General features: G+C 30.7%; 3 protein-coding genes across 5 annotated transcripts in view; 2 read left to right on the top strand and 1 right to left on the bottom strand.

Moving 5' to 3' along the window:
* Mon1 (vacuolar fusion protein MON1 homolog) overlaps positions 1-14238 on the top strand; it is a 45247-nt gene extending 31009 nt beyond the window's left edge. The window contains exon 4 of the mRNA XM_072535031.1: positions 1810-14238. Coding sequence (XP_072391132.1) covers positions 1810-2523 — 714 coding nt within the window. The 3' untranslated portion in view covers positions 2524-14238. The remainder of the gene's footprint in view (positions 1-1809) is intronic.
* Positions 14239-15814: 1576 nt separating this feature from the next.
* Prp38 (pre-mRNA processing factor 38) lies at positions 15815-19115 on the bottom strand. The gene is made up of 2 exons (XM_072535030.1): positions 18424-19115; positions 15815-16257 (listed from the first exon to the last, which is right to left on the bottom strand). Exons 1-2 carry the CDS (start codon positions 18889-18891, stop codon positions 15883-15885), a joined length of 843 nt encoding a protein of 280 aa, XP_072391131.1. The 5' UTR covers positions 18892-19115; the 3' UTR covers positions 15815-15882.
* Positions 19116-19272: 157 nt separating this feature from the next.
* Positions 19273-22649, top strand: part of LOC140443659 (retinoblastoma-like protein 1) — a 66582-nt gene continuing 63205 nt past the window's right edge. For 2 of the 3 annotated variants that reach the window (XM_072535028.1, XM_072535027.1), the window contains exon 1: positions 19273-19851. In XM_072535028.1, coding sequence (XP_072391129.1) covers positions 19714-19851 — 138 coding nt within the window. In that variant the 5' untranslated portion in view covers positions 19273-19713. Of the gene's footprint in view, positions 19852-20062; positions 20220-22649 lie in introns of those variants that run through there. The other variant, XM_072535029.1, reaches the window with a different exon arrangement.

The raw sequence follows: 22649 nt of genomic DNA, 5'->3' as shown, positions 1-22649 counted from the left end.
GTATTTTAGGGTGTTCAAATTTTGTTGAGCTTATTAACAAATTTGTTCTTGTTGCTAGGTTACATAGTCTTTGTCCATTGTCATTCGTGTTTTCGTGAATTGTATGCTTTCCTGCAATTTTTTGTAAAAAGTCCTCTTTTCCAATCTGGGCATTGAGGTCTCCTAGTACAAAGATAACATTTTCTTTGGATATTTTTTCTATCTCCTCTTCGACCCTATCATAAAAGATTTCTTTTGCGTTGCATTGCTTGTTTCTGTGGGGGCGTATAAGTTTGAGACTGATATATTAAATGGTTTGTTGTTGACTCTAACGTAGGCCATCCTTTCGCATATTGGCTTGAAATTTATAATTTTCTTTCTTAAGTGCCTAGGAACATTGCTTGCTTCTTTTCTCCTGAATATAACATTGTAAAGTCTTGTTTATCAATCTGTCCTTGTGCCTCCCAGCGTAATTCTTGCAGTGCTGCAATATTAATTTTATACTTTTTGAGTTCTTTTCCTATTTCTAAAATTTTTCCTGGAGCTAGCATAGTTGTTATGTTCCATGTGCTTATTTTCAATTCTTTATTTTTTTGTCCTGTTGTCTTCGTCTTTTATTTTTGTTTTCTTGTCTATCTTTCTTTATTTCACTTTTGTTGTATCCGAGTTTATCTGCAGTCATTTCCTGTTTCTTTGCCTCGTCCGTCAACGAATAATGTATCCTCTCATCCCTTGATAGTTTTTTGAACCACCTCCAGCATGGTCCTCCAGCTGGTTGGTGTTTCCATTCCATCTCCTTTCTAGACCATCTATTATCAGTTTATTGGCTTTAATTTGGACACGTTTACTTCTTTCCTTTTGTATTTGTAATTCTTCTGTCGTTAGATCATTGTTTATATATATTTTTTCTTTTTTCACTTCTTTAAGTTTACTTTTGTTTTCCATAATTTTTGTTTTTTCTTTTTTGTTTGGCAGTCTGACTAAACATGTAGTATCTCCTAGTTTCACTGCTTTTTCTATATTTACGGTAATATTTAGCTCTTTTGTCATAAAATTTCCTATTACTTCTTTTAGTGTTCTTCCATCTCCAGTTTCTATTATCATTCCCTGCATTATAACAATATTTTCTTTTCTTATTCTATCCAACCTTTGAAGGCGTCCTTTTGTATCATTCAGATCCTTTTTGATTTGTTCATTTTCTTTCCGGATTTCACTATTCTCTTGTTTTAGTTCTGCTAGTTCAGTTCTGAGTTCCCTCATTTCTTCTCGTATTATTTTTGTTCCGTTTTTACTTCTTTTATATAAGTTTTTAATTCTTGTAACTCTATTGTTAAATTTTTTATCATATTTTGTATTTGAGCTGTTTTGTTTTGGTCTCTGTGCCTTTTAACTGGGCTTCTTTGTACTCTTTTACTGGGACCAAATAACAGTTCCTCTTCTTCTCTATTTCTTTTCCGATTGTCATCGGATGTATTATCATCTGAATCCATATTTCTACTGCTACTACTGGCGATAGAGCCAACCTCTCCACTCAACGCGTCGAAGGAAGATGGTTCTCTCAAGCAGTAGCTTGTGGTAATTTATTTTCACGTTTTCTTCTTGGATAAATTATTTTTCAATTAAAATAATTGTCAGTTACTTTGGAACGGTCTGATGTAGTAACGCCCACTGCTTTTAAAACTAATATATTAGCGTTAATTACGTGGGCCGTAAGATATTTTGATGATACAAATTATTGCAATATGATGATAAAAACTGTTGCATTAACTTTGTGAATTTTTTGAGTTTGAAAAATACTTTTCAATATTAATTATTATTTTTATTTTTCAGAATTTAGTCTTTGCAATTCTTTTAGCAAATAATAAACTCATTACCCTAGTCCGCATGAAGAAATATTGCCTTCATCCAGCCGATTTACATTTAATTTTTAATTTAGTTCAAGCTTCGGAAAGTTTTAAAAATTCAGAAAGCTGGACTCCACTATGTCTCCCTAGATTTGATGCTAGCGGATTCCTCTACGGTCATGTTTCTTACTTATCTGAAGACTGTCAAGCATGTTTGTTACTTTTAACTGTGGAAAGGGATGTATTTTTTACTTTGAGTGAAGCAAAACAGAAAATTGTAGAAAAGTTAAGAAGAAACAATTGCTTGGAATCCATCAACGAATCACTGGCAGCTCCGGGATATAGTTGTGCTAGTGCTGGTTTTGTTGAAATACGACATTATTTGTACAAATGTAAATCCACTGCCCAATTCTATCAACCTATATTAAGTCCCCCTTACACACAAGCCAAGAGTTACCTGACTGAACTTTATAAGAGAGCTCATCAAAGACTGCATAACTCTACCAAACCACTTAAACTGATGTTTGAACGGAGTTCGAGGGAAGCGATTCTTGCCTGGGACACTAAGGGATTTGAATTGTTTGTTGTTTTCGAGCCTTTGATCGACACTTCATTGGCCATTCTTCTGGTTGGTAGGCTTTTAAATTGGATTAAAAAACAAGAGGATAAACTATTTCACCTAAATGCACCTACCTTTTAAAAAAGGGTACCTGTTCTCACTTGTTTTAACCTTTGTCATGTGCCGTATAGCCAAATTATAACTTTTGCATATTAAATAGTAGAAAATTTTTCTGGGCACCATTAAATGTTGAGAATTTGTGAATTCCTATAAGTTTGGCTCTAGATTCGATAATCCACAATAGGGTCTCTACCCTATCCTCGTACAAGACATGAGGAAGTTATTTTTAGAATTATAACAGAGCATGATTGAATAGTACATTCACAGTTTTGGTACATAAAAAATATAATAAATTACATTTGTTACTGAGAATATTAGTTTTTTATGAGAAGTACAAATATCGATTTACATACATACAATTCTTTTATTTTAATTTTTTTAATTGTAAATATGAAATTAACAACATTTTTTATGATGTATGGAATTATTTTTACAACAATTTTTACGACAATTTATATTGTCAGCAAAAAATGCTGACAACTAAATATTGGAACAAGAGGGTTCTCACAAGAACAAATTAAAATAAAAATTAATAAAGCGTAACGTCGCTCTTTACTTGAATAACTGAATGCTGCACATTTTTCAACCAAGTGGCTAATCTGTATCAGTGCCTTGATAAAGATCAAAATTGACTAGATAACCACCCCTTGTATTTAACGACCACACCCAAAGTCTATCGACTTGCCACGGATAAATTGTTTACATCCGCGGCGCTGGTAATATTTGATCCCTGATTGAAATCCCTGTCAGTTTCCACGTTATTGTCAGGCAACTCCACAAAAATTTGATCCACTTTCTGCTGTCTCTCGTCATCATCCCATATGATATCCAATTCAAAAAGCGAAAAACTTTTTCTAAAACGTTAAAAGTTTGTTATGTTAAAATATCGTACCATTAAAACATTACACAGTCTTAAAACGCCTACAGATACAATATGGTATCACCAACTTTTGAGTTGACTTTCTGCACTAGTGTCAAACCTATTTAGTTTTATTATTTTTTAAATGTTATGTCTTCCATAACCAACCATCACGATCTTTTTAAAAATAATCAAGGTATGGTATCCGTAGGCGCTAATGGGTTGAATCTAAAATTTTATTGTAATTTATAACAATTTTGGTCTACCTGTTCGAATGCCATCTTTTACTCGTTGTTTCCTCAAATCGCTTCACAATTTTTTGTACCGTCGGTTGCCGTAAGGACAGGGGAATTGTTTGGGAAAGTATCGTTGAGCAAGTTGGCTGCTTCACTCTAAGATCTTTTTCTATCGCTGTAGCTCCTCATTAAAACAGTAATTTGTTTTTTTTTTTTTTCATTAAAAACCATCTTTATTGTAGAGCTTTTAAAAACACATAAAACAACTGTCAACTATAGTTATTAATAAAATTTATACATATTACAAAACTTTTCAATAAACTTCAAGCTATTGTTAGTTTTATGAATTAATGACAAAATCACAGCATTCTATATTTACTGAATTACTTCAAAACTATTTGACACTGAGAAGTATTATTTATTTTATTTAAAAAATTAAGGTATATATATTTATTATATAAACATGTATATATAATATCAAAAGAACATCCTCCAGTCTTTCAAACTTACCATTTAACAACACGAATAAAAGCAACATAACAATTATAATAAAAGAGAAGAGATAAGCAAATTTAGTGTTATGCTTTGCTCAATCACTGTTAATACTATATTTTGCTTGCTTGAAACTGACAGCCATTACAAATGTAAATCTTCAATAATCTGCTAACAACAGGTAAAGTGGTCAAACTGAAATTACTCAAAATAATATCTCCTGTTGAGATGTAGTTTTAGATATTATTTTTCGAAGAGTTCACCCTGTTCCCAAAGAAATAACAATACAAACCCAAACCCTCAAGTACTCTTTGAATGTAATAGTATAGATATGACTTATTAATCCAAAAATAGTACTACTAAGAGAGAACTTGTTTCGTTAAAAAATTTAAAAGCGGAAGGAAAATACAGGTAATTATCTGCCTAAAGTTCATTCGTTTAGCAAATTCCCATCTGACAACAGACGCACGTGTTGATATTCGCCGTCTCATTCGTCAAGAGGCTATTAAATATAATTTATTGCCTTAAGCCAGACAGATTCTCATATTACAGATCTAAACTTGCCAGCATGTTTAAATTCAAATTGTATCATGTAAATTTTTATGCTAATATATTGTGTTATATTTATGTTATAGTTATTGTTAAGTTATTTACTGGTCGTGTTATTTTTTAGAGTTTCGTTTAATTGTGATTTAATGATTAAATTTCAAGAAATTCTTACACTAATAGTTTCAAAAGTAAATATTTTTAAAAATCATATGATACACATCAGTACGACCCTGTTTGGCTTTCACGTACTTCTGTTGGCAATTGGGAATTATGTAAAATGAATGTGGTATAAGATATAACTTTTACAAAATTCGTGCTTTATATTTCCTTACTATTAGTGATGTGTTTTTAATTTCATGGGATCTTTTTTTTAGTTATATGTAACTAAACAAATTAATGCATAACTCGTAATTTAAAAAAAAACCTTATTGGTTTCAAATACATCCATGCGGCAATGGTTTATGGCCTTGACGGTAAGCCTTAACCTCTATTTGAAGATTTGCATTTGTAATGAGCTGCTAGTTGCAAACAAATAGACTTTAGTCGCTATGACTTTGAATTTACGATATATTTCTATATAACTAGCAAATTTTCCGTTTACCAAAATTTGGAGGAAACTATTTAGTAGTAAAAAGAAGACTAGAGAAAGTGTGATAGAGAAAGGTAACAAAGATATCGTATATTTCGGTCAGAAAGGTAAAACTGTTCAAACTTTTCACTGGAAAAGTAGGAAGTAGGTTCACTAGTCTTACAATTTTTTTCGGTTGGACATGTATATGTGAGGAAATGGAAAAGTATATCATAAAACAATCGATGAGTTTTCTTCTAATTAGGAACACATAGCCAATCTTCATTATGGAATTTAACAGACAACAACTTGTCCAAGATTTGTACCTGTAATAAAATAAAATGATAATATATTAAGCAAGTACTGCCTAATTTACTAATGGAGGCTTAAACAATCAACTATATTACCCTTGTGTTTATGACTCCTCAGGAAACTGTTATGCCTATTGACAAAGGTTAAAAATGTTAAATTATTAATTAACAAAATCTAATGTTAATTCAATTAAAATCTATTTCAAATAAAATAGCAAATATTAATATTACTTGTAGTAAACCTAACAAGAATAACCAGACTCAGTTTTAAAAAATTATAATAGGTTACATTAATATTTTTTAACAAAAGTATTCGGTTAAAAATAAGCAATAAGTATGCTTATAGACAAAATATTAAATTATTAATTTAAAAAACATCGAATGTTAACTTAGTTTTCTTGTAGCATTTTAATATTATTTTTACCATTTTTATTGAGAATTAAACACAATTTCGATTCCCACTTCGGAATTTTGAGAACAAGGTCCGAAGTGGAAATTGAAACGTCAATAAAAACATGTTTTAAACTGAAATTGAGATTAATTCCCAACAAAGATAGTAAATAATTTCAATTTTTATTAAATTTAAATGAAATAAAATTCAATTTAAATAATTTGAATTTAAAATGCTAAAATTATCAATGTCAATTTTGTCTGTACAAATATAGAAAAGACTTTACAATAGTAAATAATTTTCATCGCTTTCGGCGTATAATTTATTTATTTATTACTTTTATCGCAGTATGCCGTGATGGTAAACGGCAAACACGTGTGTGAGGCTTCTCTTAATTGCTTCTGAATGTGAGTGTGTACTGCGTGGGTCTCTTTCTATATCACAATATTTTTAAAGTTGTAAGTCTCCATCAATAGTAAAAGGTTTAGTTCTAACGCTAATTTCAGAGTTCCGGGATAAATGTTTTTACCACTCACCATGCACAAAAGCATGTGATCGTGTAACTTACCATACTTAGAACGACGTAATTCATATGATATATAAAGCAAACTTACAATCAGATCTTATTAAAACAATTGATAGAAATGTCATCTATGCCAGAGTTGACAACAAGCTAATAGAACTTATCGAGAATAGCATACTTCAAGTTAACTCAATTACCTTTACGGTGCTGAATGCAAAAAAAAATGTGGTGCCACCAGTACGCAAAAAATTGTGGCGTGCGAATAATCTGTCTTGAGTAGTATATTCCATATTTTTAACCCTTTCGGTACGGCACCGGTTTGCTAGAGTGTGGCCGGCTGGACGGACGCGGACAGCGCTTGCACAATGGCACGTCACATGGTCTACACGTAAACGTGGTAGCTCTTCTTTTTTTCATCTTTGCACAAACTACACAATTTTTTAATATTTTTTTCTTCTGTCCCTGTTGGAATGGGTATGTTGATGGGAAATGTATCTCTATCAACCTGAGTGGAGAATGTTGAAGGCTTGCCCGGTTGCTACTGGAACTCCGTGGTATAATTTTTTTATGCTTCTCAATCATCTCGTTCACCAACTGCATCTGGAAGTTTAGGAGAGGAAGATTCTTTCCTGTTTTCACTTTATAAACAGTATAGGAATTGAGAACGGCATAGTCTATAAAGTGGAAAAAAACTTTTTTGTACCATTTCAGAGTTTTTCTTACACTTTCAACTGTACTCAAAAGCATATCTGTTCTGTCAATGCCACCCATGTTATCGTTATAACTTATTATGCATACCGGTTTTTCTATATTGTTCCCATAGCTTTTTTCTATTACTTCCACGGCTTTATTATGAATTGAAGTTAACATGTGAACGTCTCGTTTGTCTGTCCATTTTAGAGCGAGTAAATGCTTAGTCGAAAAAAATTGTACAGTTCTTTTGTCTGCTTTTTTTTTAAATGGTGGCATATATTTCCTATTAGCTTTGACAGTGCCACAACAATTAGTTTTTTTACTAAATAGTACTTCATACAAAAGTGGGCTTGTATACCAATTATCTGTATACAAGCGATGGCCTCTGTTCCAATATGGTTCGGTCATTGTTAGAACTATATTGCCAGTTTTTCCCAACCTATTGTCAAATTCTGTGATTTCAGAATTTGCTCCTGTATAAATCAAGAAATCCAATATATATCCACTTTCACAATCCACTAAAACGAAAACTTTATACCAAATCGGTGTCTTTTTCATGGAATGCACTGTCTAAATGATAATCTTCCTTTGAATAGCAGCAAACTTTCATCTATAACTATATTTTGAAAAGGATAAAATGAAGTCTTGAACATGTTTTTGAAGTTGTCAACTATGCACCGTATTTTGGATAACCTGTCATCTCTATTAATTTATTTATTATCACTAAAATGAAGAAATTGCAGTAAGAATAGGTATCGGTCACGCGGCATAACTTGTCCGAAAATCGGTGTTTCAATAACACTGTCTTTGGACCAATAGTCTTTTATTTTATTCTTTTTAACTAAAGGCATAAGTAAGGAAAGCCCCAGAAACACATACATTTTATCGACGTCTACAGGTCTGTGATTTTTCGTAGCTCTTTGTGGATTATTTTCAATAAACAAGTCATAGAATAGGTTTGTTTCGGTTACTATTTCGAGTATGTTATTATTTAAAAAATTTCTAAAGGAGAACAATCCTCACTGAGATTTTCAATTTTGCAGCCTGATTCCCTAGTTTCAAAGTCATACAACGTTGGGACTAGATCAGATCTTTTCCATTCAAATTTTGGATCGTCGTCGGCTGTCTTCTGTTTTTTACTTGGTATACCATTCAACGGACCATTCGCATGGTCCGATATGTCGTACCTACTCAATTTCTTGCTCATCCGCGAAAACACTATCTGAAACCCAGCCATCATCGCTTTCAGAAGCGTCAAAACAATTGTCTTCACTATCACTTTTGCGGGAAGTCATTGTGGTATCTAAACTAAACAATATACGCGTCGACTTTTTGTCGTAAAACTAAAGCAACACTCAAATAAACATAAAAAAGTGATGAAATTACGTAACGGGATATCGTTGACATATTAGAAAGGCTGTAAAATTATCACCGATAAAAAACTTGCTATAGCAAGCAATTTTACTTGTAAATAATGAATAATGCGTTTGAATTTCCAGTCTAAACAATTCCTTTATGTATTTGACATTAGTCATTTTTCGTTAGAAGCCGGTAAAATTATCACCGATAAAAAACTTACTGTAGAGCAATTTTACTTGTAACTGAATGATTTGATTTGAATTTACAGGAATTCCCCGTCTAAACAATTCCTCTACGTATTCGACTTGAGTCGTTTCCCGTCCACCGGGCACAGAAATTTTAAGCGACTACAGTCGTTTCCCGCCGCGAAAGGGTTAAAACAGTAATTCCTTCCTAAACTTCTCCAGACGTGTATAACCTCAAACTATAAAAAATCTCAAAAGATGAAAACTAATATTTCTTCTAATGTTTTTTATTCCAAACACATAATTAAACATCTTCCCGAAAAACATTACAAATTTTTATTAGTGTTGTACAGCCTAAAACATGGCACATAATATTTACTGCAATATCTGTTTTGTCTGCAAATAACACATCTCTTAGAAGGCTTACATTTAAGGTCGAAGGTGGAATAACATCGGAAAAATTTCGAGCAGATAACCTCACTGGATGATCTTCTTCCTGTTTTCCTGAAAATAGCATTTATTTCTAAATGAACTATAGTTAACTTCGTCGTAAAACTTACCTTGAACGCCTTGAACATATAAATCAAGAGTATGAAAAAATACTTTTCTGCACTATTTTTCCATTTTCCGTAGTGTTTCCACAGAACTTAGCAGCATATCCACTGTCTCTATGTTCTTATTATGCTCACATGTCACATACAGTACACATTTGGGATTATAAATTGGTTGTCCAGGATTTCTAGCAGTTTTCCTGTACTTAAAAAATATGGTGGATATATTCCTGGATACTTTATGATTAGTGGTGAGCTGATTAGTGGTAAAAAATTTCTCTTTTGTCGCAACACTTTATGCACAAAATATTTTTTAAACTTTTAAACGACATTTCAGACTGTTTTTATCAGAGTTATTTCAATATAAATCAATAAATCATTGAATTTATTTACGAAGTTAAAAAATACTTATTTAAATTATTGTTTTATTCTTTCTAGGTGTCAGTGATTTTATCCTGTAACAGACTAAAGATATTCGTTTTCTCGTAGCTTAAGTAGTTAATAATAGTTTTGTTGTTATTACTGAAAAGTTTATGTTTACTAGCCATTACATGCGCAGACCTAAAAAATAATAAACTCAAAAACTATTACAGCATTCAAAAACATTTTTTTAACACTCACCATGGCAATTTGATAGAAAGGTTTCCACGTTATATTACAACTAAAAGTCCTTATTCACTACTTAAACTATGAGAAAACGAATGTATATTTAGTTTTACAGGATAAAACCACTGTCACCTAAAAAGAATAAAACAATAATTTAAATAAGTATTTTTCAACTTTGTAAACAAGTATTTTTCAACTTCGTAAACAAATTCAATGATTTATTGATTTATATTGAAATAACCCTGATAAAAACAACAACACAATACCTTGAAATACAGTAAAAAAAAGAATTCAAGTTTTAATCAAAAAATAACATAAACTTAAAACTTGAACAATGAGAGTAAATATCTTAATACTTTGATATTCTTACCTCACAAATTCACGAACAACAAATAATACCAATCGCACAGAATGAATGTTTATAACCAAATGTCCTTATTTAGTCTTCAAACGATTAAAAAACCAATATTTCCAACTTTTTATGGGACAAATACACAGGAATTAGAAATGTTTTTAAGGGATTTCTAAGCGCCGCCCATTGTGACGTCAGGCTTAGGTAGTCCATTATTAATAATACCAAATTAATCATAATAAACGTAAGATATAAATTCATGTAGATAATAAATGTTGCTGTTTTTAGTGCTAGAATTAATACAGTTCTCTTACAGTGTATCTTACAAGTATTAATTTCTCTCCTTTATCATTATTTGGCTTTGATGGTACTTTTAGCATTACTACATGACTATATATTTACTATAGTAAACTGCCGACGAGATCCTCTATAAGTTTATCAAAATTTACAAGCATCTTCTTTTTGTTATTTTTTTGTCTTTAATTTTAATAATGATATAGATTGGTCAAATTAAAATTTTTAGTTGCTTCTTGTATTGTTAATTGTATATATTCCTTTTGGCTAGTATGCATCTAATCATTTTAAAATAATAATAATCCTCGTGTTTAGTCGATTAAAAATGATAATTCTATATAATTAGATTTAAGACATCATTATTCCTCTTAACATCACTAATATATTCGTAATTTCTGTCATTTTACCTTTGAACTTGAATCTGATTTAATTATGGGCTTCACATTTTGATATTAAATTAACATTTTTAAATTGAAAAGCACCTTAATGTCGCTTGATTTTTTTCTCGTTTTTCTCTCAATAGTATAATTTAGACTATAAATAGGCTATTTTGTAGCACGTTTCACTATTACATTTATTATTCCGCTTAATTGTTTGTTTACTCAGATGATCAAGTGGTGTACAAAAAAAGATCGGATATTTGCTGTTTAATTTGAAATAATATAAAATGTAATGTATAATTAGTAGAAAAACGTATGTTCGCAGTAAATACAGATTATAGTGTAAAGGTGTTTTACCTATATATATATATATATATATATATATATATATATATATATATATATATATATATATATATATATATATATATATATATATATATATATCCAGCGGATTCACAGGTTTAATTTAAATAAAAATATATTTGAAATAAATAAATATCAAATTAAAATTAGACCCTAGGTAAAATGTACAATAAAAATAAAATGTCAATCCTAGCGAATGTGTCGTCAGCGCCATGATCATCTGTTAATACCTGCGAAAATAAATATGGTTACTGTTGTAAAAATCGAAACGAAAATACGATGAGTTAGTACACACACGCTAAGGAGAAGTAATAATCAGGTGAACGGATCGATCAGCACTCGGTCCCGCAAGGAGCGGTAAGTGACTAATCAACACTTAGTCACGGAACGGTTCCGTCTCAAATCAACACTCTAAGACTAGACTGTTGATTTCGTGTTCGGGAGCTGCCACTAGATGAACATTAGCAAGAGCGGTTGGTCAGTGGAGTTCTTCGCAGATCAACAGTCTGATAGAACTCCCTTTCTGTATATTACCTTAAAGTCGTACTGTTGTAGTTCTAAACTCCACCTGGCTAATCGACCTTAGTGATCTCAAGGTTACTGATTCTGTGCGGCATTTTTATTTTTGTTTGGACGCCAATTTGTGATGAGTAGCTCTGTTAGACTGCAGACTCAGTAAAACCAGCAATCAGCAAAGATTTCACCAGCCGTTCGGTACGCCACCATTCCCACATACCGACAGGACCTGAAACCGCGGCAATGACGACATGACGACTTGACGAACATCGTCCCGAGAGAACTCCGAATGACCTGCAACAACAACAGAAGAATAAAAATAAAATTGCCACGAAGGGTGAAAAAAAAAGGTATGCTACAATTTTTCCCAATGCGAAGGAGGTCTAACAACGTCATCACCAGCGATCGCCGTCAGTATACCACCGCTTTGTACTCACGAACTCCCACTACTTTCCAACACCATCGATTAGCGCTGGAGATGGAAGAATAGCAACGGTATAAAACAAGAGCCGCCGCGACAGAGAATCGAGTTCTATCAGAGTGTTGATTCTGGAACAACTCAACTGGCTCTTGGGTATTGACCGAAGACCAACTGCTTCTGCTAGATTATTGATCTAGTAGCAGCTCCCGAACCCAGTCTTAAAGTGTTGATCTGAGACGGAACCGTTCTGTGACTAAGTGTTGACTAGTCACTTCCCGCTCCTTGCCGGATCAAGTGTTGATGTATCCTTCTACCTCTAACCCAGAATACTTCTTCTCCTTAGCATGTTTGTATAATAAAGCATCATATTTTCGTTTCGATTTTTATAACATTAATTAGCTGTATTTATTTTCGCAGGTATCAACAGTGAGTCATAGTGCCGGCAATACCTTCGCCAGGATTGACATTTTATTGTTAGGTATTGTACATTTTACCTAGGATCTAGTTTTATTTTGTTATTTATTTATTTCGCATATATTTTTATTTAAATTAAACCTGTGTTTTACTCAGTTTGTATAATTATATATATATATATATATATATATATATATATATATATATATATATATATATATAATTATAGCCATAAATCATATAATAACTTCTATAATACTAATTTTGACGATGAATTAATCTTTTAAACTTAAACTTCAGCCACACATGATGTATGAATGTTCTTCGCAGAAAAGTTGGCATATTTTTGAACACCGATTTTAGAAATTGTACACTTTCTCCGTAACGCGGCCTCGTCAGTTCTTCTCCTGTCAATATTTCCTGTTTTGACACATTTGTCTCATATAAATGTTGTTTAATCATTATAATTATGTATCATAATCATTATAAGGTCCGTAAAATTTTCTAAAGAGCTGGAGTTTCTCCCAAATTTACGCTTAAATTGACATTTACAAATTGTTTCCTGCAAAAAAAACAAATATGAGCTCAGGTTATTAAAACTCTGTACCCTAAAACTAATAGTATACATGCAAATGTTTATGCTATCAATAAAACCTATTTTACAATAGGTATACCTATTACAATTGGCGGTTATAACTGTGTCACACTTATTTTCCGTGTGTTCAAACTACCACTCTTTTTCTAATTGAAATATATAGTTCTCCAGTATCTTTGGCAGCTGTTCTTATAGTACATTTTCGTTGTGAAATAACGGTCTTTCTATTGCCCTTTATTCTGTGGTTTTTCGTCGAGGTTGTGTCTAAAATAATTTTACAGTCACTAATAATCGGTACAAATATCATCGTTGGGTTGATAAAATATAACACCGATTTAGACACGTTTTCAACTTGGACAAGTTATTCCTCTTTAATTGCTATACATTTTAGTTCACTCATTTGCCTTCAAAAGAAACTCTTCAATTTTAAATTTATTAGTAATTACCATTTACTGACCAGTTCCACTTGTTTAGTTCAACACTTACAGCACCATCCATATTTTGCCCATTGAAACTTTCTTTTTCAAAGATAAGTGCCTATTACTCCTTGCAAATGACTAATCGATCACTCGATCGGAATCTTCAAAGAAACTCATTATCAAAATCGAATTTTAAATTATTTATATATTTGTATTTGAAGCATTAGTTGGTTAAATATTATCATTTTAGTGATAGCTTAATTATTGTTTCGGATTAAAGGCAGTATTTGTTTGAATTCGATTCTATATATTTAAACTACTAACAGTTTTCTAAAGATAATTCTTTTGCAATTATTTTAGTTAGATATTTGCAAATATTGCATACTTACTATTTTAAGTTACAATTTGAGCTTTGACATATCATACCTACATATATATTTAAATATTAAATCTGTTATGTAGTCTGTATTATACTGTGCATTAGGTTTGAAATAAAAAAATATGTATATATGTGTTAAAATTTTGTAAAAAAATATATATTGAACTATGTAGTGAAGATAATAGATTATTCTAAGCTGTGATAATCACATTCTTAATACAATTATTTTTTGTTCTAGTTTCATTTAAAAAATAAATAATATAAGATTGTTTATTTATTTCCTGTAATAATATATTCTTTTTTCTTTTCACGCTCAATTGTATCAGGTAACGTAGAAGTTACTCCCTTATAGATTAAATTTACAAAAAATTATCGAAGTTATGCAACGAAGAGCAAATGACGGAAGAATGGTGCTCTGGGTTTTCTGTTTACTATTATAAATATCTTGAAATGCATTCGTTGAAGAAGTAATTCGTATATACTATACTAGAGTGGTTGTAGGTCAGATACGAAAGTCAAACAAATAAGAACGTAATAAAAACGTAATCATTGCCAAAGATAATTAAATGGGACAGCAATTTAAAGAAATTAAACACTTCGATAAAAATGCATATGCAAAATTGCACAGAAAACTCCAGCAGTTTTCGGTACAAAAATTGTTTATTTACCTCTTAAAATAATTGAGAGTAGGAGAAAGATGGCAACAATGAGACAAATAACCTAACGTCTGAACATATCCTAATTCTAGACAGAGAAAATATCAAGGTAAATTCTAAGGAGTCATAAAGAATACCCACCCTCATTCCGGAACTGCCGCGCTAGCAATATTTTAATTGTATAAAATAAAAGTAAATAACGTTGCTATTTGTCTCGATTAGTTATTAGAAATATGGACGCTCCATATTTCATTGATGAATAAATTAAAAACATTTGGGATGTCAGTATTTCGCAGAATGTTGAAAATATCATGAACCTAACCCGTAAACAATGAGTGGTTCTTAGAAAAAAATGAACATCGATCGATAAAGAACTACATTTGCCATAAACTAAGGAAAGTAAGATATCTTGGACATATAATGAGAATTCAGACAAATAATTTATTGCAACTAATGTTGGGAGAAAAAAATAGAGGTACAACAAACGTGGAGTAAGGCTTAGAAAAGGAATATGGTTGGAGAATTACTAGACAATTGACTGGTTTGGATGCAAAAGTATGAAGGAGAGAAGTAATTCAAAGTAACATAGGTCGATTTGATGTAGACGAAGGGAAGAGGGCCTGGATTCATAGTCATAGGGGTGGAACATGGGAGAGGTGAGTGAGATAAGACTGGCCGAGAGATTAATTATTGCAATCGTACAGTGGGACACAAACACGTAATGTGGCGGAGTGGACGAAGTCACTAATCTCGAACCTTTTAAGGCTGGGTGTACTGTGGTCATAGGCAGTTGGATTATTACCTGAGGCAAATGTTTGCAGGTCATGGCTGCTTCCATAGCTACCTTTTCAGGTTTAGGAGGGCACAGTCCGATTAGAGCTTTTAGCTTTAGATTTAATTTTGAACCACTTTTCTGTAGATGTATATGTACGGAAACTGCATAGAATTCACCCAAATGCACCCTAGAACATAGGGACAAATTTACCCCTATCTCAAAAACGCACCCCTTTAAACCGTAGCACTCCGAGGTTTTTTCATATTTGGGAGTTCACTGACCATATGAAACAATAAAACCCTTTTAACGTTGTAGTTCCTATTAGCCCTATTTTTGTAACATAACAGCCTATCAGGCTGCAATGTGGAAGGGTCTACAAGGCCAAACGATCCTTTTGAAAGTTACAATCTACAATCATGAAATTAAAAATACATTGTATTGGTATTATTTATTATACAAAAAGCTTATCTATAATTATCTTAAAACTATATTATCGTCTTCTTCTATCATCATCTCTCTTATAATCGTCTCGCCTCCTATCTCTATCCCTTCTATCTTTATCTTTGTCTTTATCTCTCCTGTCCTTGTCTCTATCCCTTCCATGATCTCTGTCTTTATCTTTCTTATATTTATCTCTTTCTCTACTATGATGTCGTTCTCGTGACCTACTTCTATTTCTTTTCTTAGTTTTCTTCTTTTCTACCTTTGGAGTTTGATCTAAGGTGTACTTTAATATTTCTTCTTCATCCTCCATTTCGATGTCATCATCTAAATCGTCTTCCAAAGCAGATATTTTTGCTTCTAATTCATTGCTTTCTTCTAGAAGGGCTCGTTTTTGTATCCTTGGTACAATTACATCACAAACCTACAATAAAAATATTAGTAAACATAAATATATTATATACTAATAAATATCTCTTGTGATATTATGTGCTTTATAGAGAAAATTGGAACAATGTTAACATTTTCAAAAAAATTAACAAGTCACCAAAAGAAGTTTTCATTCTTTCCACATAACCCATCCAAAGCAGCAGTAATATTTTAATTAATGTTTGGTATCTGGATCCTGGTACATTTTATATGGTTCAAAGTGATATCTTCTTCACAAAATTCCATTTTCTTTTGTGCCTTTATAAACATGTAACAAGATTTTTCTTTCAAAGTTAACTAATAATATTTCCTCACTTTTAGAGAGTGTCCAGGTTTCTGAACCATATGTGAGTAAGTCTTATTAGGGTTTTGTTTAATTGACATTTTGTTTCTCTTACGACATTAGTTACCTAATTAAGCCATGGTAACATTTATTGGCAATGAATATTCACCTCTTCACTTCCCCTGCAATGTTGTTATTAGATTAATTAGGGATCCTAAGTATGTACCTCTAAGCTTTTTATCCCCTCAGTGTTGTATTCTTCTATTGTTAGATTTTGTAGCTGCTTTATTCTTGTGTCCAATACTCCTTTGGAATATTAGATGCTCTTGAATTTCTTAGCCAAAAATGAAAGATGGCTGATTGGCACACAATGACCTACTTTCATCTAAAACTTTATCAATTACCAATTCTTACCAATATGTTTATTATGATAGCTTTTGAGTTGGTCAATATTAAAAGATATTTTGTTGAAATCAACAATATTTTTTGGTTTTAGATCTTATTTTATCAATCTTAAATATGTAAATTGATTGATATTTATTATATGCCATTACATATTCTTCAAAATTTATAATGTTCAGTCTATTCTTATGCAATTGTACATGACAAGGTAAACTGAAAATTTATACATTTTGTCAATTTGATATTAAAATCCTTAGGGTTTAAAAGGAATAAGAAAACTTAATAACAATAAGATTAACAAAGTGGAATTAAGCTGATTTTTGTTAAAGCAAAAGCAATCTACAAGTTGTTAGATGTTTCTTTTTTCAAAAAATTAATAAAAGTGAAGAATTCATATTGTAACAGAAAAAAGATATAGATTAAGAACCAATTTGAAGGCATTAAATGTTCTGAAGCCCAATTATTTACCTCATAGAACACAATTTATAAGAAGTTTTATAAGTGAACAATATGTCACTTCAACTTTATCTTTAGCCCTAAAGCCAGGTACATACATGCCAGTAAATTGGGAAAGAAGCTGGCATGCCAGTGGCTGACAGGCCAGTAACTGGCAAGCACAAAACACATTTGCTAGTAATTGGCATGCCAGTAGCTCGCTTGCCTATACTAGCAGGGCAAAAAAGCAGGGTAGATTTTTACACATGCCAGTGCTAGTAAACAATGGAGTGCTTATCATCTGAAATTAAAGTACTTGTTTTGTAATTAAAAGTTTTTGAGTTTCCAATAAAAAAAAGTGGTTCCATGGAAGGTATTCGGAATGAATTCAACGAGTAAATATTGCTGATGACCACAGAAATTTAATAATGAATCCAAATCGGAACTCAAAAAAGAGAAAAATTTGGGTGAGAAATTGGATTGGTTGGTGAGAAGATCTTGGAATATTTTTTATTTTGGCCTTTATCTCCTTTATAGTAATACATTCACCCATTTCCTCTTGAATTTTTGTGTAAGTATTGTCATGGGCTATTTTATTTTGATATAAAGATGATTTAGAATTCAAAAGACACTCCAATTCTCTATATATAGCAATAACTTTGATGGTTTTTTCATCACTCCAACGAAACATTTGTTAAATTAACAAGTTTAAAAATAAAACAATTAATTTTTATCACCAACGCAACAAATCTGACAATTCTCTGCTAGCTACTGGCATGCCTGTAGCAATTCTTTGCGATTAGCTAGCATGCCAGTTAACATACGCACTTGCCAGCTCGGGGACAGTAGCTGGTGCTTGCTAGATATTGGTATGCTATTGTGCTAGTAATAGGCATGTGTATCTCCGGCTTTACTCATATTGGATAAATGTGGTTTAGTTTGATTTTTAACTTTTCTGTACTGTGTACACAGTTGTAGAGGCGAATTGATTTTAAGGCAATGTACCTAAAGGGTGAAATTCAAATAAGAACAAAAACTTACCCGTTCCTCTCTCAAAAGTTCATCAATAAATTCATCCATATGTACAATTTCAAACTGTGATTGGCGATTTTGTCTCCTTAACTTTCGGTTGTCGTTATATAGAGGTTCCAGATACTTATAACAATCTAAAGAAGAACCAGTTAGACGCATATAAAAAGCTCCCAAAGCTCTTACATATTTAAACTCTTCATTTTTTATAAACTCCACTACAATGTCCTTTTCAGGTTGAATTTGCAACATCTTTAAAATCAGACATAAAAATGGAGTAGGTTTTATGTTCCCACCAAAAACACCACCAACGTACCGTAATTCCATGGCTTTATCTACCAATAATTCAGCTGTAAGAGCAAAGCATTCTTCCTTCCAATATTTTGAATCGTATATGCGAGAACGAATAATCTTCTCAACTAAATATTGAGGATTAGTTCCATGAATGGACTTTGCATCTTTTACTGTCCTATTAGCCATTTTTCGCTATATTAATAATTTAAATTTTCTAATTTCTACCATTTGGTAAATAATCCCTTGCTTCTTACTTTATTCTTGATTTTTTGTTCTTCTTTCTCGTTACTCGTGACGTTTCTTCGACGTCTTAATGTGGCCTATTTTAACCAAGTTACCAATTACGAGAAAAAGTATTGAATTTTAAATTAATTTATTTTTATATTGCACTGCTTTTATAGTCAATTATGATTTTTAACTTGTTTTATTATGGTTGTACTTTATATTTGTGGTATAGTTTAAAATAAAATATGTTACAATACCGGTTAAACTTTATTGTTTGTTTTAGAAGAAGATTATAGTAATTTGACATACGTCATTTCGGTATATTTATGTATACGTCATTACCCTTGGCGCAAAGTACTTGGCGGGAACGTAAGCAATAATAATTTTATGGTTTTAATGGTTAAAACATTGTTTTTAAAATTAATTTTTATATTTTATTAATATATTGTAACTTGTACCTGTTGTAATGTCATACGCGGAATAATATTTTTTATTTATTTGATAGTTTTTATTGGTTATGTAGTAGAAGTGCGCGTTTAAAACTAGTTCCACAATCCAAATAATCACTTACAAAAAACTCCCGCGACTATTTGCAAACAAATAATTTTAAAATGATGTATATTTCATTGTGATTCCCGCGCAAGGTAATAAAAAGGATACCTTCTAACAAAAGAAAAAATATACTTCCCGCGATTTGTAGGCGTTGTTGAATACACCCAATAAGATTCTCAGTTAATCTGGGCTTAGATTAAATATTGTATTCTATTAAGATTAACAATTAAAATGGTGTTATCAGATGAAGGAGAAGATCAATTGCATAAGAAATTACTAGATTTATGTGGCAAGTTAAGTTTGGATCAAAGAACAGTTTTATTAGCATGGGATAATTTTATCAGTATAAACAAAAATTTTACGCTGGAGGTAAGTTTTCAAAATTGCGATTTTTTTGCTTGATAAATTATTGACAAGCACATATAATCTGTATTATTTATTAATTTCATTGTCTAAACATTAAGTTTATTTAGATAATTCAACCTATCTTAACTATTGAAGTTTTTATTTTAAATAAATCATTAGTTATATTCATTATGAAGTTATATAAATGTCTTGAATGCGTTCAGACAGGTACTCCCAAAAACAGAAATATAAATTTTTTATGATTTGTATTGTATGAATCTTCTTCATTGTCATTTTTATTTTTTCCCCTATGGATTTAATGTTTACTAAATTACATATTTTAACCATTATAATTATATTTTTTATTGTTTTCCTTACGAGGGTTGTTTCTTGTAAGTGACTTTGTTTTACATACTTTCTAACATAATATGGTATTTTTTACTATGCTGAATATGATGATCAAGAATTACATAAATTACATATTAGACTAAGTTCAGGTCATATATAATACCTGATAAATATACTATAATACTTGATAGCAAGTTGTTTTTTATTCAAGTTAGAACAGTTTTTATAATTTTTGAAATGAATATCTTTATGGTGTGACCTCTTTAACCTTTTTTGTTCATCCATTTCGGTTCAGTACAAATAAATTTAAATTACCTATTTATCTAAATTTACTCTAGGATATTGGATATTGCTGGTATGTATATTACATGCTTTTCTTGCTTTCTCATTAGCCATTGTATTTCTTACATAGATTTCCATGCCTTTATATTATTTGTCTCTTGATTGTAATGTTGCTTTACTTAATTCAAATTAGGTATAAAAATTACTGTTACAAATAAAAAGCTAATGAATAAAATGCTCTTTACCTAATAATGTTTAGTATTTTAATTGAGATCCTGAATAATAACATGAAATTGTATATGTCTCTATAAGTGAGCAGAAACAAAATAAGGGAAAAATTTTATTAACCTTGATGGAATGTCTGGAATTTGTTGTAGTGAGCCAGATCTTCAATTTTTGTAGTCTCAAAAAATTGTGGATCAATAAACATTTTAGAAAGAAGAGTATCATATCTACAGCAAACATTGTTTGCAATTAAATTTGCTATAAAAAATTGCTTGTAAAATTACAGGATGTTCTCTGGTGACTCCTAGCTTAAAGAGTTTTAAAATTCTAAATTGCCATAACTCCATTATTAATAAATTATATATATATATATATATATATATATATATATATATATATATATATATATATATATATATATATATATATATATATATATATATGTATGTATTAATGAAATTTTTGTCATAGCTACTTGAAGCCACCCTAATGGCAGTGAGGTTTGTTTAATAAAAAACTGCTAATAAAAGTTCTCCTTTTTCAACAAAGAAAAAGTATTGTAGTATGCCCTGGAAAATAGGTAGGTAGACCTTTTATTACATGACATTAAAAAAAAATTGGTTACTAACTTCAAATTTTAGAGAGGTGTTTCCAATCTAAATGAGTCACACTGTATAACAAAGAAATTTCCATTCCATGCAAGAAAATGTTGAAAACTGTTAATTTTACAGAGTTGGATTGCAATACTTTTATACTAAAAGAGAGATTTATCACATTTTTCTTTATTCCATTGTTTTGGAGATACCTTAGCTGTCATACAAAAGTTTCAGCAAAGATTTATACAATTTCCCATACTAATTATTAGTAACATTTTTAGCTTGTAATTTGCAGAAAAAATTGTAAAAATGAAGTTTTAGGAATTTATGGGAAATTTTATAAATCTTTAGGATTTCCATTCCATTTCTATTCCATTTTATCTTAAAATGGAATAGAGAAAATGTGATGAATGTCTCTTTTAGTATAAAAGTATTGCAATCCAACTCTGTAAAATTGACAGTTTTCAACATTTTCTTGCATGGAAATTTCTTTGTTATACTGTGTGACTAATTTAGATTGGAAACACCTCTCTAAAATTTGAAGTTGGTAACCAATTGTAACCAATTATTTTAAATTTCATGTAATACAAGGTCTACCTACCTATTTTCCAGGGCATATAATACGTTTTCTTTGTCGAAAAAGCAGAAATTTTATTACCAGTTTTTTTATTAAAAAAACTTCTGCCTCACTGCATTTAGTGTGGCTTTAAGTAGCTATGACAAAAATTTCATTAATATATATTCCTATATATATATATATATATATATATATATATATATATATATATATATATATATATATATTTATATGTGTATATATTTATTAATAATGGAGTTATGGCAATTTAGAATTTTAAAACTCTTTAAGCTAGGAGTCGCCAAAGAACATCCTGTATCAAAAAACATGAAACATAAACAGGTGAAAAATATTATTTTTTAAATAAATTTAATAATAAAAAAAAATGTTTTGCCCTGCTTGAAACAAGTGTTGAAAATCACACAAATATTTACTAAAAGTAATACACTTAGATTATTAACTTTACAACTCATATTTTTTGCTATTTTCACCTACAATGAAAAAGTAAAGTATTTAAAACAAAATATGGTGTAACTTTTACTCAACCTGTAATTGTTAATAAATAAAATTATTGCCAACTAATTCACTATAGTAAAAATATAAGTTTTTGTCCTAGAGGTCCAATACTTTAAAACACCTGTCAAATATGTGGTCAGATCAAAGTCATAGGTAAAAGGTTATTTTCCTGAAGCTTTCTAAACAATTTATGGCAGTTTACAGTATTTTTGAAGAAAAAATTGAATCTTCAAATCTCCCCCTCAAGTTTGGGTGCAATACCTCACAACATACTTGTG

Source organism: Diabrotica undecimpunctata, chromosome 6 (genome assembly GCF_040954645.1).
Source record: "Diabrotica undecimpunctata isolate CICGRU chromosome 6, icDiaUnde3, whole genome shotgun sequence".
NCBI lineage: Eukaryota > Metazoa > Arthropoda > Insecta > Coleoptera > Chrysomelidae > Diabrotica > Diabrotica undecimpunctata.
Note: the sequence above shows the minus strand (reverse complement) of the source record. Positions and strands in the feature narration are given on the sequence as shown.